We start from the raw sequence: 20,714 nt of genomic DNA, 5'->3' as shown, positions 1-20,714 counted from the left end.
GGGGGGGGGGGGGGGGGGAGGATAAATATGCTCCATTAAAGATGGGATGCGTGAGGAGTTGGTAGGTGGATTTGGTAATACGTTTTAATGATTCCTTCTTTCTGTTTCTCAGGTTTATTGTTTCTGGAAGCCAGTGCAAAAACGTAAGAACTGCCTTAAAGTTTGAGATACTGCAAAAATGTTCACAGCCCTTTTGTTACATTACAACCTCAAACTTCAGTGTCTTATTGGGACATTATATGATATAAATGAGATAGTATGTGATTTGGAAGAGTTTAAACGGCATGCATACATACATTTGAACCTTTATAACAAATTAAAAACCTGAAAAGTGTGGCTTGTTGGTTATATAACTAATTACACTTCTCATCTTAATTTCATTGCAGTAATGACAATATTGCGATTTCATATTTTCCTATCTTTTCTAGCTTTACATATGTGAACGCTGAACATCTTTCCTATTTTATTTGGCTCATTTGGACTTTGACTGGACCATTCCATCCCATGAGTTTGCTTTATTCTAAACTGTTCTTCTGAAGGTCAGCCTCAGTCAGCACCAAGAAAGTTTTCAGTCAGAATTGCTTTGAGCTCTCATCCATCTTTACCTCCCCAACCTCTGACCAGAGCATGATGCCACCACCACCGTGTTTTACCATGGGAATTGTGTGTTACATACTAGTTATCCATCAGTAAGTAAGTCAAAAAAGTAAAAATCTGGTATCACCTGACCAAAGTACCTTCTATTTTTTTGTGGTACGAGTTTTCCCGTTCTTTCGCAGCAATCAGTCAGGAACAGGAAGGAGAAATATTAAACCACGCATCTTTTTCCTTCCACTTCACAACGATGCTCTCCTTTTCCTGGTTCTGGTGGATCATATGAAATTGCTTGTGGTTGTAATGTGACAAAAGACCCTGTGCGATCTTGACCTTTTTCTGCATTTTGCCTTTTCGGCTTCACGTGACTGTACCTTTTCTCTCCAGAGGTGAAAACGTTGAGGACGCCTTCCTTGAAGCCGCTAAGAAAATCTACCAGAATATCCAAGATGGCAGCCTGGACCTGAACGCCGCCGAGTCAGGGGTGCAGCACAAGCCCTCGGCGCCTCAGGGCGGTCGGCTAACCAGTGAACCCCAGCCCCAGAGGGAAGGTTGCGGCTGCTAATGACCAAGCAAAAGCCCCACAGCTCCGCCCCGCCCGCGTTCCTCCCTTCTTCTTTATCCGTTCTGCCCGGCCTCCCTTGAGCAACCCCTCCATCCATTCCGACGCCTTCGTACGTTCATCCCTCACTGCACCAGGAGCTGTGTGAGAGCAGGGCTGCGGAGGAAAGGCAGGGCGAACATCGACTTAACGCCAGACCGAGCTGGACTGTGTGGACTACATCTCTCCCTCGTCCTTTTGCCCGTCTCTCTCTTTGTTGCCGTCTCACTCGTCCTAAAACTGTCCGTGTATTTCTGTCCCATAACGCCGCTGTTCCGCTCCCTCCCCCACCCCCCCGCTCAGTCGTCCTCCCTCCCATCAGTAGGATTTGTAGGTGGCACCACGAGTTACTGGTCACTGACACTTTAGATAGACTCAATGTTCAATCGATAATAAAGCAAGACTGTTTTTTTTTATGTTTGGTTTTATAGAAATATATAAATATGAAATATACACACTGCAGAAGTTTGACGCGCCACTTATCAGTTTTGTTTAAATTGAATCTGAATGATATTCCCAAGCTCTTCAAATTTACGATTCTTTTCACCGCATCATGCAGATAAGAGATGTTTCATTTGAGCGAGGGCAGGAGGTCATAAAGTAATTTATTAATCAGCCACACGGGTAGCTCCAGATGGTATGAGTAGTTGTTTTTTTTTGTTTTGTTTTTTTTCTCCCTCTGCTTAGCAGAGAAGTAATTTTTTTCAGTAACTCATGAGAGATGCAATGAAGGAAACTCATAAAAAATAAATGGCCACAATAAATGTTAGGAATTGCCTTCTTATTGCTATCTTTTGAAATCTTGCAAAAAGTTTTTGGTGTTTTCCAACTGGAATGAATTACAGTTGGCTGGATGGATGTCCTTTTCTTTCTTTTTCCTTCATTTTTTTTTTAGACTCGGATGTCACTTTAATCACAATTCCCATCACTTTCTTCTTCAGCTCCGCCCTCATGCATCCGACCCCCAAAACTCTCCCCTCACTATCATGTCAACACGTCTTTACCAGCATTTGTTTTGTCATCGTTGCCTTATTATAGTTCTTTTTTGATGCACTTGTTCTTGACGCTACCCTGATTGAATAAAATTTCTCTTTTAGGATCACTATTACATTCTACACTCATTAAATCACAATTATTTGGGTCTTTTTTTTTTTTTTTTTTTCCCCCCCCCAAAGCTGCACTGAAGAGCCGATTTATCTGGAGACTTGTTAGTCTTCCTCATGTAACCAACACAAAGCAGCATGCGTCCCCCACTCGAAACATGAAGTTGTAAAACAAAAATGTTTACTTCCTTTCAAGTACAATTTCTCTGTAACATAGCAGTCGCCTGACTGAACAGCTGTATATATCTTGCTTCTTAACTGCTGGTGATGACCTTGCTACTGTACTTTGGTTTCAGAAATTTATCTGGTGGCTCTGCCAAGATCTGTACAGTTGGTGTGCTAGTGGGTTGCCTGTAATTCATGCTTGGGGAAATTCTGTAACATAGTTTCTATTAATAAATGTATGTAAAGGACAGACCCGGACAAGCCCCCGTCTCCCATTAACCTGCCCATCTGCACACTACCGAGTTAGCCGACACAACGAGGGGGAGAGAAACTGGTTTGAGGTATGCAGGTTGTATTTATGCCAGCAATTCTGCATCATTTCTGTATAGATTAGAGAACGGGGGCGTGTTTGTGTTCATGGTCAGCTTTATTTTTCCACCCCATCAAGGCTGCTCCCTGCCGGAGGGAGGGAACGTCACTGTCTTAACTATTTTGGGGAGCAGGGATTGGTTCTTCATCGTGGGTGGGGCGGGCTTCCTTTCTCTCTCCCCGCCTTCCATCTCTTTACCGTTTGAGTGACCACTTCCTGCTTTGTCTGTCCACAAGTAAAAAGGAAAAAAATAATAAAAAAAGCAAAACAAAAACAAGTAAATATGTATAAATTTTTAAGAAGCTGTGCTAACATTTAAATGCGTTCTTTGCGTGTATATGATTTTAAAATGTTGACATTTTGATTTTAATGACAAAATACTCTAGTCAGAAAAAAATAAATTATACATAACCTGACTCTCTGTGTGTGTCCTTTTTAAGATGTTGACATGGATAAATTAAAGGGGCAGCATCATTACCTTAAGTTATTAAAAAATACTCTACATATCTAAAGCAACTCAAATTTGACTTTGTATTTTGAAATTAGGCCTCTGTCTCTTCCAAAAAAAAGCTTCAACAGTCCCGTCTTTGTCATGTCCTCACAACAACCTCTCCATTAAGCCTTTTACATCGTACTTTGGCTTGTTGGACTGAGAAATAGTTAATATATCAAACTCTGCTGCTAGCCTGAAGGAGCTGAGCGGGGGAGCGATGCTCTGAAGCGGATGCTGGCAGATTAAACCCCCAAAGAGGAGCTGAACGAAAGATGGCGCTGGCTGCCAATGAAGATTCAAGGATTTGTCAAACATCCTGGTATGTTTTTGACGAGGAAATAACATGATATAAAGCTCAAAAAAGTGATATTATGCATTTAAAGTCCAGCGTTGACTATCGTCAGTTTCTGTCTGGGTTCTTATAACACCTTCTTTTGCGTCTTTTTTTTCTGGAGCAGAAGGAAACCAAGTCCAGTCCTCAAGAGATGTTGACAAGGAACTTTTAGGTGCGACCCTGCTTAAACACACCTGAATCAAATTGTTGAATTACCTCCTGGCCGTGCCATCAAATTCAGGAAATCCCTGGTAACGAGCCATTCATTTGATTCAGGTGTGTTGCAACTGGGGAAGAATGTAAAAGTTGCGGGAGACTAGCTCCTAAATAAGAACTGTAGCTGGAGACTCTAGTGAGCAGGCTTTAAGTTCTGAATCTTCAAAAATGAAATAAAAAGACTGGAAGAATGAATAAATATCTGATAGTGGCTGAATTAACATGAAATGAAAGATGGATTGAGGAACAGAATAATGGATAGAGAGCTCTGTAAATATTACAGGGAAGTCGGTAAGTTTCTTTTTCTAAACTTGGAAAATACCTGAATTCCAATCTTCCTCTGGTTGTGCAGGAACATTCCTAAATCAAGCCGTTTTCACTCGGTAAAAGAAGCCATAAAAAACAGTCGCACCCAGATTTATATTTCAAGTAGCTTTTGTATTTTACTGCAACAAAAAAAAAAAAAAAAAAAAATTGCACCCAGGTTAGAAAGGAGGAAACATTTACAAATACAGGCAAACTTTGTTTACAAAACTTGGTGATCGAGGCTTAGACACAAAAGTAGAGTAGTGGTATGTTCGGTACAGAAGAGGAATTAACAAAAGCAACAACAGTACCATTGAAGTCAAGGCCGGCAGCGGTGACTTTTGTCCAAAGGCTTCGCAGTCAGGCAGGGCACAGAGGATGAGACGATTACAGCACAAATACTGAAAATGTTCCAGGGATTCAGATAAAGGGGGGGGGAAAAAAAAAAAAAAATTACGGTGGAGTCTCACGTTAGTGTCTGTAATGGTCCCCCCACCTCTCTTTCAGTCTTTTTGAAACAGCAATTGACAGACGCGTTAACATTTTAGTCCAGTGTTTCCCAAGGGGGTGTTTATTTTTTTGTGGTGGTGGAGGCCCTCTGCAACAATCGCTCGTGTGTCGGGAACAGAGGCCTGTCGGGGAAACACCGAGTTGGTCTGTTATCCAACAGCAAGGCCAGGCTGCTACTAATGGCTGTTTTCACTGGCACAGAGAGGAAAAAAATTGCATCAAAACTCCTTATACATATAAATTTAAAAAGTTTAGTCTGAGAATAAATGTAAAAAAAAAAAAAAAAAAAAAAAAAAAAAATAATCCACTGGGATGAGAATCATTAACCCAGATCCAAAAATTTTTTTTTTTTTTGGTGCTGCAAACATTTATATCCAGTAAACACCAACTCAGCCACTCTCAAGCACAAGGCAGAACTCAGCCAAAGCCATACAAACATGCTTTAACCAGTAACACGGCCTCAACTAGAACTAAATGTTACGGGAGTGGTGGGAGAAGCAAAGAGAGACAAGAGGGTCATTCTCTCCACATTGTTATTTTATGGCACAAATGGCTGCAAAATACTGCAAAAAGCACCGATACACAACAAACAGCAACACAATCTCATCTTTCAGCACGCAACCAATCAGTGACGACTGATCGAACAAGTAAAACGTGTAGAACAAAGTCAATCTACGCAGGTTTTCTCTGAATTTTTTTAAGCTGACAACAGATAAACAACTGGAAATATTTTCCAAGGCAAGTATGGATTTCATTAATTGTCATAGCAACATCACAACATCACTGAAGATGATAAAATAATATATCAGAGGCCTTTTTATAAAAATGTCAAGAGATAGAAGGGGAGGGGGGGCAAAAAATTAAATATGTAAAACATGATTATTTCAAAGATGATTGATGTAAAATTGGTCCACAGCCTAATTAAGGCTAAGATGACAATGTGCATACAAAGTTGCTGTTTCCTTTGAGTCTGTTTATGGCAACTACATGAGTCAGTAAGTGGGAGAAAACTGTAGTGTCGGCCCACACGGCTCCTCTCAATCACATTCCACCCATCAGCTCTCAGAGGGTCATGTGTCAAAGTTCATATCAGTTTCCCGTCTTGGCGCTTTATACGGCGCTACCTCTGAACAATGTCACTGATCTCTTTAACAGAGGACAGCAGCTTGGTAAAGTCCTGCTGCGCGTTGGCGCCCCCTGTGGCGGAGGGACAGATCTGAAGCTCACGCAGGCTAGTCTCGAGGTTGTTGATGGCCTCTCGAAAGGCGAACTTGTTCCTCATCTGCTGGATGGAGTCGACGTAGCTCATGCAGTACTTGGACAGATTCTTCCCGGCCTCCAGCACGCCGCTGTGGCTGCCTGTCTGCTCTGACATGCGGGAGATGGCGGCACGCAGCAGCTCGGCTCCCTCCAGGACCATCTCGCGTGTCACCGCCGAATTGGGCGTGCGCTCGCTGCCTTGGCGGGGTGTGGTCTTGCGGAGGGACGATCGGGTTTTGGCAATAGGGGTGAAAGCAGATAAGTTCTGATCGGCAGAGGAGGTGACGGTGGAGGATGGGCCTCCCTGGGTCTGGCAGAAAGAAGAAGTGGTCACAGAGGTGGCGGATGCAGAAGCCTTTATCGCTGGAGGTTTGGAGCCCAAAGGCCCCTTTTTGGGCCCCTCAGTGAAGGCTGAGCGGGCTTGGTCACTAGCAGCAGTTGTATGGTGAGGGTCTGAAATGAAAGGAAGGCCCTTAGATTTGATGTCTGAAGGTGAAGATGAGGGCGAGGATACGGGGGATTCTTGAGTGGGGCTTCGTGGGATTTTGCCTGATTTGGGACCAGTGGGTGGTGGAGGTGGAGCCGGCTTGGGTTTATGTATCTTGCTTCTCTCCCTTAAAGATGCGTTCTCCACACCATGCTTATTCCTGCGAGGCCTGCACTCCTCTCCCACTGCCCCCAGAGTAGGGAGCACATTAGCTTTTAGTTCTGCCTGGAGAGCGCTGGTCTTGGAGGTCTCCTGACCCGCTAAGCCTGGTCTCTTCACCACTTTGGGTGTCGACGCTTGCGGACTGGAACCAGAACTGGAATCATTGTCTTTACCCAGGAAGGCAGGACAAACATCCGATGATGTGTTAAGACGTGGCGGGGGGGTCAGGGTGCCCATTCGACGGGCACTCTCTCCTTTCTGCTCGTTGGTCCTCTTTCGTGGCAGAGCCGGCTTCCCTCCCAAAGTGCTGGAGTCGAAGTGGCGCTGGCCCAGGTCTCGGGGGAGTGTCACAGACTTCCACTCTGTGCCGTCTCGGCCGTTTGACATGACGGACGCCCAGAGGAAACGGTTTGAATTAGAAACCCCTTCCTCTTCACTGGGTGGCGTTGTAGCCGCCTTGCTACCCGGGCTTGGCAGTGAGGGGGGGCCCTTTTTACGGGGGTACAGAGACCCCGGGTAGTTGGGAGCCCCACTGTTGATGCCTCCTGCCCCATTGTTATTACCTCCCAAGAACTTTGAGGATTCGACACCATGTGTGGTGTCATTCAGAGACAACGATGTACCATTGTTGAAGTTGTCACCGTCTCGGGGATCAGGAGTCACTACCCTCCTCTCAAAGGAAATGTCTGTCCTGGTGAAAGAGGAGCTTCGTTTGGGCGGAGCTGGTGCGTTCTTTTTCTTGATCTTGATGCGACTGAGAAAACTATTACGGGTCTTGTTATCTTTGGGGATTAAGCGGTCGTCTTCATTTAGGTTATTGTCCAGCAGAGGGCGCTCTTTCCTGGGGAGCATTGGCGATGATACAGGCACCTCGGGTTCCACAGGGTCTAAGGAACAGCACAAATAGGTCAGTGTAAGGTTGGTGGCATATTGTGCCTGACCAAAGTCTTTGTCCCCCTAAACCTCTTTACATTGGGACATTAAAGCCACAGCCTTTACTGCATTTTATTGGGAGCTTATGTGACAGACCGCTACATAGTGTATAATTGTTAGCTGTAAGAGGCAAAAGATGGAAGGTGCTTCTCAAAAAATCTGGCCTGTTCATGGATTCAGCATCCATAAACTGAGCCATGGCGGTTGTGCAAAAAGTTGTTTTTTTTCCCCATGAGCTCAGCTGATGGGAGTTAATTTCTTACCGATCAGGTTACTTCCTCGCCTATGCCTATCTGTGGTGCTTAAACAAATATATTAAGCACCTCAAAGGTGACGAACTGAAAAAGGTGCGTCAATACGTTTACAAGGACTTAATATAACAAAGTTAAGCCATACTTTGATGGACTGAAAGACAAAACAATGAATTATTTCAGAAAAGTTAACATTTACAATGCAATAACATTTATTGTATTGTAAATACAGTAAGTCTTAGAAGTTCAACATTTGAAAAAAATACAAGTTCATCAGTTGATCATTTTAAGTTTTCTAAATTAAACAACTGTGGACATCTGGAAATGAAATTTTGACTTATTTTCATTTTGTAGTTAATTTTAACTCCTATTTTCTTAAACAATCTTTGTTGTTCATTATATGTAATGAACAAGCTGGAAGGACGCACTACATTGTGCATGTATCCCACCTGGACTGTCTCTGTTCCGGTTCTCCATGTTCTTATGGAGCGTCCTGGTTTTGGTTGGCAGCTCTGGAGCCTGTTGGATGGAGCCTAATGTCTTCTTCCCCTTCTTCCCTAATTCCTTTTCAACCTCTATTATTTGGCAAAGAGTTGACAAAACATGAAGAGTTACACTTGGGGGGGGAAAAAAAAAACAATAAAAAATGTGCTTTAGATGATGAGGAAGGAAGACTGACCGTCAGAGATGCTAGACTCCTGAAACATGGTTTCGAAGGCTTGATGTGTTTCAGCAAAAGATGGACGCTCTGAGGGGTTCCACCTCCAACCTGAGAGGAAGGAAGTGTAAATAAAGCTGAAAAGAACAAAAGACCTTTGCCATCAGTTTGTAGATTGATCTTGCAGCACTCACAGGCTCTCATAAGTTCATAGACCTTCTCTGGACAGCCTTCTGGTCGTTCCATGCGATAGTCTCTTTGCAGCAGCTCATAGACCTGGGACAAGTCAATGCCGGGGTAAGGAGACATGCCGTAGGTGGCGATCTCCCACAGCAGCACCCCGAAAGCTAACAAAATAAAAACTAGTTAGTTTTGTCTTGGGTAGAATATATATATAAATAAAAAAAGTGTCTTTAAAGAGTCCACAGTGGAAATTTGCTATGTTTCAGTGTAATAAATTTAAACAGTAGCAGTAAATTCCACTGCTGCTCAAGAGAGCGTAACCTTACCCCAGACGTCAGACTTTATGGAGAATGTGTTATAAGCCAGACTCTCTGGAGCAGTCCACTTGATGGGGAACTTGGCACCGGCGTGAGCCGTGTATGTATCTCCAGTCATTAATCTGCTCAAGCCGAAGTCTGCGACCTTCACCAAGTGGTTCTCCCCGACCAAACAGTTCCGGGCAGCCAAGTCCCTGCGGGACAGAACCAAGGAGGAATAGGGAGCTTTGTGACTTTAAGAAAATGAAATAAAAATAATCCTAAACCTAAATTATTACAATGATAAAATGAAAAGCTGAAAGCAGCACTCTCTACTCTCTTCTGCTGTGGTGCTGGATTTCAACTTTTGGAGTGGTATTGAGTCATAAGCCGAGTCTTGACAGGCTCCAGAATTGAAGTGCAGTTTGAAAACATAAAAAACATAAATCATGCTTTGCAGTTTCTAAAGGAGCATATTGAACATGCCAGAACAATAACAATGGCTTCCCTGTGATGCATCGAGAGTTACAGAACTGCACAAGAATAAGGAAAATTATTGAGTACATTACAAACGTTTTTCTTTTGTTTCCATCAAAGTACATGATAAATGCGTGATATTCAAATGGAATATAGTCACCTGTGTATAAAGTTTTTTTTCTCCAGGTACTCCATGGCAGATGAGATCTGTGTGGCCATGTACAGCAGCACCACGGCATTGACCTCCTCTTTGTTGCACTCCCTCAGGTAATCCAGGAGGTTGCCGTGCGTCATGAACTCTGTGATGATGTAAAATGGTGGCTCACGTGTGCACACACCTGCAAGTACAAAAATCAAAACGCTGGATGAAGCTTAACATTTCAACCAGCAATTCATTATTGGTTTAGCAGTGCTACGTTTTCCTGGCTGGGGAACGCAGCTCTGCACAGCTTGTGGAAAACTGAGATTTAACGCCAAATTTATGGCGTGCAATAACAGCCATCACATGGACAGACTCTCCCACCTGAGCTGTGAATCTCTGCAGCTACTCCACAGTTGCAAAGGGCCTCTGGGCAGCTTCTCTTATTAATAATACTTATGCGTACCCTGTCAGTTTTTAAGCAATCGTCAGGTGATAGATCAAACAATTCTCAGTTAGAAAGTTTGGGATATTATTCTCTAACCCAACTCTGCTCTAAATTTCTCTACAACTGTATCCCTGATCTATTTTGAGTCTTTATCCATCTCCAAGATGTGTTTCGTTCACCAATATTCTCTAGCCAACCTCTAGGGTCTTCCACAAACAGCTAAAAGTTAAACTGATACTCAGCAATTAAATAGCAAATTTAAAAATGACTTGGTTGTACTGGATTTTACTTTACGTAGCAGAGTATAAAGAGGGATAAATATAAACATATACCAGTCTGTTGAATAAAATTCCTTCCACTTCACAATTGTCCACTACTTTGTGTTGGTCTGTCACATTTAAATCTAATAAAAAAAAAAAATAAATAAATAGTTAACTCAGTTTTAAACATACCTAAAAGCTGCACCAGGTTGGGGTGTTTAATCTCTTTCATAACTGCAGCCTCCTTGAGAAACTCCTCCACCTCCATTGTGTCCTCCTACAAAGTTGTTTCCATAAAGGAAGAAGTGAAAAATAAAAAGTTAGGATTAAAGTGTAGTTGCGTCTCTGTGGCAGCAGAGGGCAGCACTATTCAGCCTGACCAAGGAATTATATCTGCCACACTCCTAATATATTATGCTGGAGTTAAAATGTTTCCACGAGCTTGCATAAGAAGGATTTCTTTCACCTAACCTTAAGTGTCTTGACAGCCACAGTGAGGTTGTACTTCTTCCAGACACCTTCATACACCTCGCCATACTGGCCCCCTCCCAGTTTGTGCTTCATGGTGATGTCAGTGCGCTCCATTTCCCACTTGTCGTAGTTGGGAGAAACTCCATAAATGGTGGGCTTGTTGCGTTTCGGTGCAGGGTAATGCAGCGTGGTGATGAGGCCGTCCTGCACGGTGGAGTGGTGGTGCACCAGCTCCGCCAACGTGGTGAAACGGCTCTCCGACGACACGTAGAGCTGGGGGAGGACAGGGTTTTCACATCTCAGTGAATGTCTATTTATTACACTAGGGGGAAAAAAATGAACTAATTTATTGTACGTTTAACAAAAACATTTTAGAAATTAAAGTTAGGTGCAACATTTTAACATTTCAACAAAAACTTTTCATTAAACGACCAATGCTAAAACACATTGTGTGGAAACGTTAAGCTAAGCTATTGCTGGAAACAGTTATATCTGGAAAAGTTATGATCTTGGTGAGTCCCAAGCAAGGCATTCATCAGGAAGCTGGTGGACAGAAGTGTGTTGGTCAAGGCTCAGTAGACAGACTTTTCCATTATTCCACTGTTGCATAATACTAAAAATAGTTTCCTTGTGCATTACTTTATGTTAATAGCCTTGAGTGCATAAATTAAGGGAATACAGAGGAAAGAATAAAAAACACTTAACTGGCAAAAATACAGAGGTACAGAGGCCGTCTCAGAGCTGTTGATGTAATCTTCAGTTACTGGGGAAGTCCACCATACCAGACTTCTGACTTCCAGCTCAGAGGGATGATGGAAAACCATCATGAGAATGGGGAACCTTGTGGATGTGCCTGCTTTTCTCGGTCTGTGTTTGTGCATTTGCATTTTTCATGAGTGAGCGTACATACTCTGCTGCATCTGTCTGCGTAAAGCATGTCTCAGCATGGGAGTCAGAGCCCAAGTCGGGCCTCGTGCGTTTGGTGCTTATTACACGACGCACGGTCGCGGTCGGAGGCATTCTTGTCATAGCTGGAGTTCTTGAAGCTTTCTCACCTCGCTTCATCACAGACAGGAAGGTGACGCATGCAAAAATGATGGGAGTTCTTGAGGAAATCTCATACCAAGAATTTCAGTCAGTCTTTACCCACATAGCCCTCTATAGATAGTTTTATGTTAAAAAAATATCCTGTGGAATTTTCAAGCGACTGACATTTCCTAATCAAACATGTTGAACAAAGGATACAAATTTTTAACTATTATCTACTAAATCAGAGGTTCCTGTTCTTCGCCAACATTGAAAATTGTTTTGTTTTCAGAAATTTATCAAAGTCTTTCACTGCCTATATAAAAAAAAAGCCATTTTATGTTTCCAACAATAAGGACTAGTTAAGAATAAACTCTTGGTCACCAAATGATCTCTAGGTAAATAACTCTCACTAGGAGCATTAAATTTAATTCTCTCAACGAGGTAGTAATCTTTTAAATATAGTTGCAGGAAGCTTTGCATATTTACTAAGTACAGGAAGGACTGGTAGAACATAAGATTGTGCAAGCAGGATGCTGCTAAATCCTTCCTTTGTAGGAACTAAATCAAGGTAAAAAGATCTGCAATGCTGTTGCTACTCAGAACTGACAAGTAAAAGCCCTTCCTTTTATAACTTCCTACTTGCGTTTTTCTGACTAATACTAGGGGAAAAGGGCAACAATGCAACAGGACAGATAGGACACCATCAATGGTTCAGTGAGAATACATCAAATGATGCCATTATGCCATTTGGTGTTGTAAAAATGTATTTAAGCAATAACAAATATATTATTGATAATGATATTATTGTTTACTCGGGTTAATGATGATAACCCGAGTAAACAAAGAGCAAATTTATGATTTCCTTTATGAAAGGTGGAAAAAACTATCCAAACCAACATGGCTCTAATGTCAAAAAGTGAAAACCTTCCAAAACCTAAGAAAAGGTTGTGCCACCCTAGGCATCAACAGCCACCACCAAGCCACTACAAAAAAAAAAAAAAAAAAACTGCCTTTGAATCTTTTTCCATCGCTGTGGAGGAATTTTGGCCCACTCTTTGCTTCATTTCTGTCACTCTGAGGTATTTTTGAGAATGAGCAGTCAAGATTGGATTTGAAACTTTAACTGCAAGTACATTTTAAAGCGTGCGCGTCTCCAGTGGTTCCCACCTTGCCATCTGACGCAGTGTTAATCCTGTAATGGTAGACTCTCCCCTCATACCGCAGGGAAATGGACCTCTGTCCGGGGCTGCTCTCGCTCTCCCGGACCAGGAAGCTCCCGTTGATGCCCGAGCTAAGCAGGTACTCGGCAGCATTGCGTGACACGGGGCCGTGGTACCAGCTGTGCTTCTCCAGGCTGTTGACTGGAGTGATGTAGTTGGATGGCACCCAACCCTGGCCATTCTTGGTCTGAGCCTCGCACCACTCACCATTGTGGTTGTAACCCAGCACACGCAACTTCTCCCCTGCTCAATCAAAGAGAGTGAGAAGAACCAAAATGTTTAGAGAATGTCAACCTTAGCCGTGTTTACAGCTTTCTTAGATAATAGTAGACAAGCTGAAAAACACAAGGAAGAAAGGAAGGAAGGCTACCAGCTTCAGTGTTTCATTATCAAAATAAAATGATTGCATTATCAGCATTATTGCTCAAGAACAGTGCAGACATTTTCTTGTTTACTCAAGTGGCTACAGTCCCTCCTTCCTTCCTGCATTTGTCTGTGTAGTCCATCTGTAGCATTGTTTTACAGAAGGCTCAGTGGAAAAAAAAGCCCATATATGTCTGAACATTTTCAGGAAGTGAACTGAGAACAAAGAATAACAGAAGGGACACAAACAAGGTGATTCCCAGATGTAGTCACAACGCTACAGACCCAGTTTCTACAATGTGACTGGCTTCTCCTGCCATTTCAAGCCAGTAGACAGATAATATTCTGCATTATGATAATGCAAAGGACAAAACTCATACTTTTCCAGACTGTTACTTATTTTCTATATATGTAAATTTGGTTTTCAATTAAAAAATAAATAAATAAATAAAATCCTCACACCTTTAGTGATGCTTAGTGTGTTGTCACCACTTGCTACGAAGTCATAGAGTGCAACAAACAAATTTGGGTCATTCTCGCTAGGTCCTGCCAACAGGTTCTCTTTGGAGTTCCAGCGAGCCGCTTCAGACAGACCCTGACCCTCAAAGTCTGGTCTCTGTAGAGCTTCTGCGGGGGGAAAAAAAAAAAAAAAAAAAAAAAAAAAACACAGGTTGGTGGAAATATTTACAAATATCAGAAATACATGAAGAAATGTGACATGGGCAAGTTTCTGACAAGACAGACATCCAGCAGTTTTGCTGCAAAAAAAAAACAAACAAACAAAAAAACAAACTCATAGCCATCTAAAATAAGAAGTTATGAAGCAGCATTTATGCTAAATGAATGTAATAATTATTGAAGAGTTAATAAAAGGGAAAGAACACCACCATAAAAGTCTATATTTCTTTACACATTTTGTAGCTGTTTGGGGGGTTTGTGGTGTGGAAAAGCTTAGAAAACCCTGTAGTAAGCCATGCTCAATGTGAACTCTTTGGGATCATGCCTAGAAAACACTTTTTTATTGTGCTCTTTAATCTTTTCTACATCAGTTTCAGCTTCCCTTAAGTGTTCAGAGACGACTTCCAAGAAAATCCCCAGCTGAGATGCTTCTGTGGGATTAAGCCATCCCTCGTCATTGTTCATGCCTCTGCAACATGTGATTTTTTTTTTTTTGAACGGACCAATCTCATTTTTAAGTATCTGTAAGATCTATATGTAGACAGTAAACTCACTTCTGCCCATAAGAATAATACTCCCAGAAGTGCTTTCAGGATCTTTGTGAAGTGGATGAGCATTAGCCTCACGTGAAAATCACGTTCAGCATAAAGAGTCAAACACAGGTCATGTTAGACTGGTAAAAACTGATGGATAAATGTGAAGATGCAAAACGGTTGTTGGTCACAGATGTAAAAAAAAAGAAAGTAAAAATGAAAAATGACCAAACTGGTGTTCATATTGAACATGACCCTGATAGCAGAGTGTAAGACAGGATTTCTGTAGCAGAGTGCTGCAATCAGTTCACGACAGAAAATATGATAAGAATTAAACAAGTTCATTTTCCAAGCCAGATCTACAATACAAACACTGCTGAAGGAACAGTAGGGAAGGTAGCAATTTTGATTTTGTTTTCATAAACAGATTTCTTTTGTTGATTTGTGGAAAAGGCCAAAATGCGGCTTTGCATCATGGGCCTTATAGTTTTGTCAAACCAAAATTACAAAAGCAAATAATTGCTACTAGGACATTTCTGTCAAATTAAATAGAAAGGGGAATGGAAATGACAGCATTTTAATATGCAAGTAAATATAAAAGATATGATCAAAAATACGGACATTTGAGATGTTTCAAGGCCTAAAATGAAGATAACTCAATAAAAGACTTTTACAGAAACCCTGATGTCTTTGATCAAACACCTGTGATCTGACACAAGTGATTGAGACATTGACTTCAACTGCAAAGGGAAATATTTCACATTAGTCTAAAAGAACAACCACAATACCACATAATGACATTCAAGCAGAACTCCACAGAGTGATGATATTATAATTCCTTCCCCAATTACAGAAGTCAGAGCCGAGCCAGAGGGATTCATTTCTGTCTGAAAAACCTAAATTTTAGTGGTCAAATTAAAGTATGTAATGGTCAAACCACTTCAGGATGCTACATATATATTTTCAGTACAATCAGCTGATCTAGATCACACAGGACTTTGAATGTCTAACAACTGCCACTTTTGTTTTCTTATTACATGTCCAACCCTTATTAGTAGCCTATGGTTCTTGATTAATACTCGTTATGACTCGACATTAGTCAAGACATGGCACGAATGTGCATCTTGATAATACAGCTGCAATTTAAAGCAGAGGGCTGATTGAAGATTCAGCAAAATAAAAAATAAAAAATAAAACAGAGGAGTTGCACGAATGAGATTATAGTTAAATATTATTCTATAAACATACTAAGACCCGGCTACCTGAACATCAAGATCTGAGCTCAAGCTTGAACTGCGCAAGTCGACTACCGATGGACATAGCATGGATTTCAAGATCTTAAACAATAAGCAGACACCAAAGTGTTGCACAACTCTGGGAGAGTGAAGAGCCAAACAGTTTATCACATGACATTGTTGACAAGTTGCAGGAATCCCTGTTTTGGAAGACAAGGAATCTAGACCCATTACGAGGTTCTTTTTAGATCATAACATGCCATTTTGCTTCAAGGAAAAGACTAAATATTTGATCCAGACTCTGAAAATGCCATATTTTTGTGTCTTGGTGGATGCTGGAGCAACAATACTCAGTCATGGACAAATAAAGCTCAGAAAGTCCTAATTAATACATTAAAACATGTCTCTAAAGGTGAAAGCTGGGTAATACTTGCTTAAAATAATAATTTTTCAATATATGAGATGGCATTTTAACTCAGTGGTACGTTCAAGAAAGTATAATAAAATTACAAACAGATGAGAGCAGCAACGGTGCTGCGTAAAAAAAGCAACCAGGAAAAAAAAAAAAAGAAAAAAGATGTGGATCTGAAATTAAGGATGACTAACCTACTGAAAGCATAGCCAGGTCATTAAGTGTGAGCAGCAATAGCCACACACATGCACTTGAAAGGCCTCAATTATTGCAGCTCTTCATGCAAGGGGGGGAAAAAAAGCACACTGATGCTTTCTAGCCCATATAAAACACACATGAAAAAGAAAAATCAGGTGACAAATGAAATCCGTAAGGGAATCAAGAAGGAAAACAAATTAGAATAATTCTTGATCAGACTAAAGCTCTGTGGAGCTGTGAAGAGGGAAAATTACAGCATGAATTGGCTTCATTTCTGAGATGACCGTCAAAATGATTAAACGAGTGTGAAGCTTGTAAAAACTTCAGAGCAATGACGGCGCAGTAAGAGTGAGGGAAGAGAACAAGGTGAAAGAGATCTAAAACTTTAATCTTAAAGATCGGCAGTCAACCTGGTGGGTCCTACATTGGTAACTTGCTTTTGATTTTATTTCATATTTAAGATATACAGATATACCATTTGCTAAAAATATTTAATTTACTTTGTTCACATTAAGAATTTTTCATTTATTTCCTTGGTATTTGGCAGAACAGTCTTAAAAACTGGTGACTTGGATTAAACATTTTGGGTATCCTTCCACGAGATGGAGTTGGCCAATTTTCTCCAGACAGAACTGATGTAATCAAGTGGAGTTTGTAGACCATCGTGTTCACTAATCAGCTCTACCAACAAACCTTCTATGGCATTGAGATGTGGGATTTGTGAAAACCACCCCTAAAAACTGTCTATGTTATCCTTAGACAACTACACAAGTCACTTGCTGGTATGCTTAAGGTCACAGTTCACTGGACAGACACATTTGTGCCCAAGCTTCAGGTTCTTGGCTGACAAAGTCTGGGTTGGCTCTTTAAATATTGTCTTAATGATTCCATTTCAAGTTCTTCCTTCCTGTTGAAGTGCACCAGTCCCTCCAACAACTCCACGGTATGGCACTACCACTCATCGGCAGTAAACCTGGGATAAGATCCCAGATGTTTCATTTAGAGCTGGGCGATGTGGTCTAAAATTAATATCAAGATCAAGCCTATTTGTAAGTTCCACTTTTGTTTCGAGAGATTTGTCATTTTGATCAATTACACATACCTGACCACCTGTAAAATCCCATCTGATAATATTTTCTGATTTGGACAATGAACTACATGCATCTTATTCTGCAAGAGCTGACAGTCAGTTGAAGAGTTATTTACAATGCATGCGTCTCCGCTGCGCTGCCCCTGCGCACTTCGCTGCTGTAGCAGAGCAGTGATTACCCTAATTTTCTCTCCATGGCTCTGCTCCACTGTCAACCCTAGAAGTGCTCCAAGAAGCATACGTTCGAAATGAGAGATCGCACACACAAAAAATCAACTGGTAAAAGGGATGAGAAGTGTCATAAAATACTCTAGTTCTCAACTTCCAAAACTAATATTTTTCTCTCTGTTGCTCTCTCACGTCATCTGCCTTCACTGATGCTCCTACTGCAACTTGAGTGAGAGAAATTTGGGCACAACGCTTTTCAGTGTGTCTGGTGAAGGGAGTGCATCCTGCTGGATTTCCTCCCACGTCCCCTCGGTTCAGAGGGTAACGCCGACTTCTGATTGCTTCAAATGGAGAAATGTTCCCGGATTTAAAAACTGGCTCAAGTGGCGCTTGTAATTCCAGTTTATGGTGCAGCAACAGAGCTCAGAGTCCGCCTGCAAATCAACATCTAAACCCTTAAAAATGTGATTTTACACTAGCAAGCACAAGTGGGTTCCTGTTTAAAAGTGTTCATTCAATATGCCAAAAACAGATTGCCTGGATTTTTTTTTATGCCTTCTATCAATATGACATACACAGCACAACCTCTGACCTCAGAAACTCAAGAAAAATGTCTGCAGAATTTAAAAAAAACAGCATGCTTTCATACCATATACACAAACCACTTACAGTTGTTATACCAACTTGGAGAAAAGCAGTGTCATTTTCCTTGTTCACAGTTCCAGGAAAGTTTGTCAATACTTGTCGAGTCTCTGGTTCCTCAATAACAGATAAATCTGGTGGTTCAATGACTCCCAAATTGAATGAGTGGTGTAAAGTAGGTGGCACTAGTCAAAAAAATTTTTGACTTCCCATTTGACACCTTGAAATTTGGCCTTTGTCTCTTCAGGAATGTTCTGCTCTTTCCTAAACTCCATCTTCAGCACATCATCACAAGAGTGCTTCTCCTTTATGCCGCTTACATCCATTCTTAGGAGTGTTGGAGTAGGAAGTAGTTTGCATGATAAGTTCAGCAGATGTGCAGTTCTTCCAGGTGTTTGCTAATTGTTTTTGCTCCAAATTGAAACATAGAGAACTTTTTGTTCCTCCTCTCTTATTAAAGACTCAGTCCCTGTCATTATGAAAATCACATGGACTTCAACTGTGCACAAAATTAAAACCACTATATCAAGATGTCTTTCTAAATTTTTATAGGCACACTGAAAACCTAATGAAGTAATAAAGAACAGCAAAGAAGTGAAAAGTGCACACAGAGATTAGATTCCCCCTCCCCTCCTAAACAAGAGTTAAGTGGGACATGGCCAGGAGTCAGATTTCCTTGTATTCTTTTTGCTGTCTTTTTTTTCCACATTTTTTTTCCTCTCTAGCCAGCCAGAGTGTCTGGCCTCCCTCCTCCTCCCCTGTGCTTTCTCTCTGCTTACCCTCCCTGTTCTTTAGTTTCCAAAGCTCAGAAATCACATCAAAACTTATCGTCTCAAAACCTCTTCTTTTTTTTTTCCTTTACTCACCATTCCTAATTTTCCTCTAATGTTTTGACCTTTTTTTTTTTTTTTATTAAACAGCTGCGTTTTGTAAACAATAGGCCCGAGCTAAAAGACAATGCCATAATAGCCATGAAGTGTTCTTACCTTCTAAGTAGCAGCTGGAGGATGACGAGAGGCCCTTCTTAGATTTACACCCCACCAATTTCAGGCATATCTCCAACATTTTCATCTGCTTTTTTCCCCCCACCTTCCTGCCGAAATTATAGTTGCTTGATCAAATCCGACGTCACTCAAAAGTTTCTATCTACATTTGTCCCAAAAAAGGAAAGATCAGGCTAAAATGTGGAGAGATTTCCTTTTGTCGGTTCCTTCCAGCTGCCGTATATCCTTCTCGTCTTTCCTTTCCTTTTGAAAACCCGAAAGAGCAGCTGTCCGGCAAAGCCTACCAACTTTTTCTTCTGAGCGTCTCCATCTTTTTTCTCGTTTTTTTTTTTTTTTTCCTCCCTCCCTTGTTGACTTTAGGACTTTTAGCTACATCCACTTTTAAGAGGCAAAACAGAAATCCAGAGGAGCAGCTTGAGTCCAGAGAGTTGGTAGGTGTGTAGAAGTAATGGCAGAGTGGGCATTAGCACAGGGTGGACATTGCCATTCCCCTCTCCTGTCCCCTGGTGTGAGCGTGTATCCGAAGCGCAGGGACCACTCGTGCTGCAGCAGCCAACAAAGGGCCTCTTTCAAGCTCTGCCTGCTGCACTCAGTGACATCAGCTAAGCCCTCCCACCTCCAAAAGTAGGAGGGAGAAACTGCTACCACACACTTACACACACACGCAGTTAAAAGATTCCCAACACCTCACCAGCATCCAAACATCATGTCAGCTTTAAAAGTAAAAGCTCCAGACGACTAATTCACTAAACACCTAAATAACTTAAACTCCACATAGTTCTTACACAGTCTTCTTTCTCCTCCTTTTGAAGTCAAAATGATTAAAAGATGCTCCTCCTCCAACTTTTCAGCCCCTTCCCCCTCTCTGTCTTTCTACCATGCTCTGTCTTCAGTCATGGTTTTTCCCCCTCTTTCTCCACTCTGAAATGTTTACAGGTTAAGAAATCATTTCTGGAAACAGGACTGGGCCATTGAAGGCAGAACTAAAGCTCTCAGCTGAAAGCGTAACATTTATCAGTTTTTCCTGCGTTTCATTTGTCACCTAACTAGGTCATTTTTTCCCCCCATACTTTCATGTCAAAAGGGAATGAAAAAGAGCATCTGAATACATCAAAATGAAAACAGTATCATTGTATTACATGCATCAACATCTGTGGAATTGTGTTACTGGGGAGAAAACAAAAACCTACAAATGAACCGCACAACATTGAGCTCATGTTGGATATTACTAGTGGTCTAGTAGTATGTGAATATTTACATACTCCTAGACCTCTGCCTCTCAATTCCTCAAGGGATGGACAATTATCATATAGTTTGTTATTGGGGGAAAATTATAAGAATCATGATTTATTGTTGTAGCAAAAAGCTAAAGAGGTTAAAAGAACTCTACTCAGTTTGATTTAGATTGCTTTTGCTGTTTTAAAA

The 20,714-nt window shown here is 41.4% G+C and overlaps 2 protein-coding genes across 3 annotated transcripts in view; one reads left to right on the top strand and one right to left on the bottom strand.

Moving 5' to 3' along the window:
• The window catches only part of rab14l (RAB14, member RAS oncogene family, like), a 15,018-nt gene extending 13,083 nt beyond the window's left edge, over window positions 1-1,935 (top strand). The window contains exons 7-8 of the mRNA XM_015027562.1: window positions 113-143; window positions 982-1,935. Of these exons, the coding sequence (XP_014883048.1) occupies window positions 113-143; window positions 982-1,159 (209 nt within the window). The 3' untranslated portion in view covers window positions 1,160-1,935. The remainder of the gene's footprint in view (window positions 1-112; window positions 144-981) is intronic.
• A 3,443-nt stretch (window positions 1,936-5,378) lies between these two features.
• Window positions 5,379-20,714, bottom strand: part of abl1 (c-abl oncogene 1, non-receptor tyrosine kinase) — a 37,028-nt gene continuing 21,692 nt past the window's right edge. The window contains exons 1-11 of one of the 2 annotated variants that reach the window (XM_015027557.1): window positions 19,272-20,200; window positions 13,792-13,956; window positions 12,914-13,209; window positions 10,718-10,990; window positions 10,439-10,523; window positions 9,560-9,737; window positions 8,953-9,137; window positions 8,638-8,790; window positions 8,465-8,554; window positions 8,235-8,360; window positions 5,379-7,488 (exon numbers count right to left, since the gene is read on the bottom strand). In XM_015027557.1, the coding sequence (XP_014883043.1) occupies window positions 5,813-7,488; window positions 8,235-8,360; window positions 8,465-8,554; window positions 8,638-8,790; window positions 8,953-9,137; window positions 9,560-9,737; window positions 10,439-10,523; window positions 10,718-10,990; window positions 12,914-13,209; window positions 13,792-13,956; window positions 19,272-19,356 (3,312 nt within the window). In that variant the 5' untranslated portion in view covers window positions 19,357-20,200 and the 3' untranslated portion in view covers window positions 5,379-5,812. Of the gene's footprint in view, window positions 7,489-8,234; window positions 8,361-8,464; window positions 8,555-8,637; window positions 8,791-8,952; window positions 9,138-9,559; window positions 9,738-10,438; window positions 10,524-10,717; window positions 10,991-12,913; window positions 13,210-13,791; window positions 13,957-19,271; window positions 20,201-20,714 lie in introns of those variants that run through there. The other variant, XM_015027555.1, reaches the window with a different exon arrangement.

The sequence above is a fragment of the Poecilia latipinna genome, unplaced genomic scaffold, assembly GCF_001443285.1.
Source record: "Poecilia latipinna isolate Pla-1442-1.1 unplaced genomic scaffold, P_latipinna-1.0 Scaffold103, whole genome shotgun sequence".
NCBI lineage: Eukaryota > Metazoa > Chordata > Actinopteri > Cyprinodontiformes > Poeciliidae > Poecilia > Poecilia latipinna.
The sequence above is the reverse complement of the archived record's forward strand: the minus strand, read 5'-3'. Positions and strand labels throughout refer to the sequence as shown.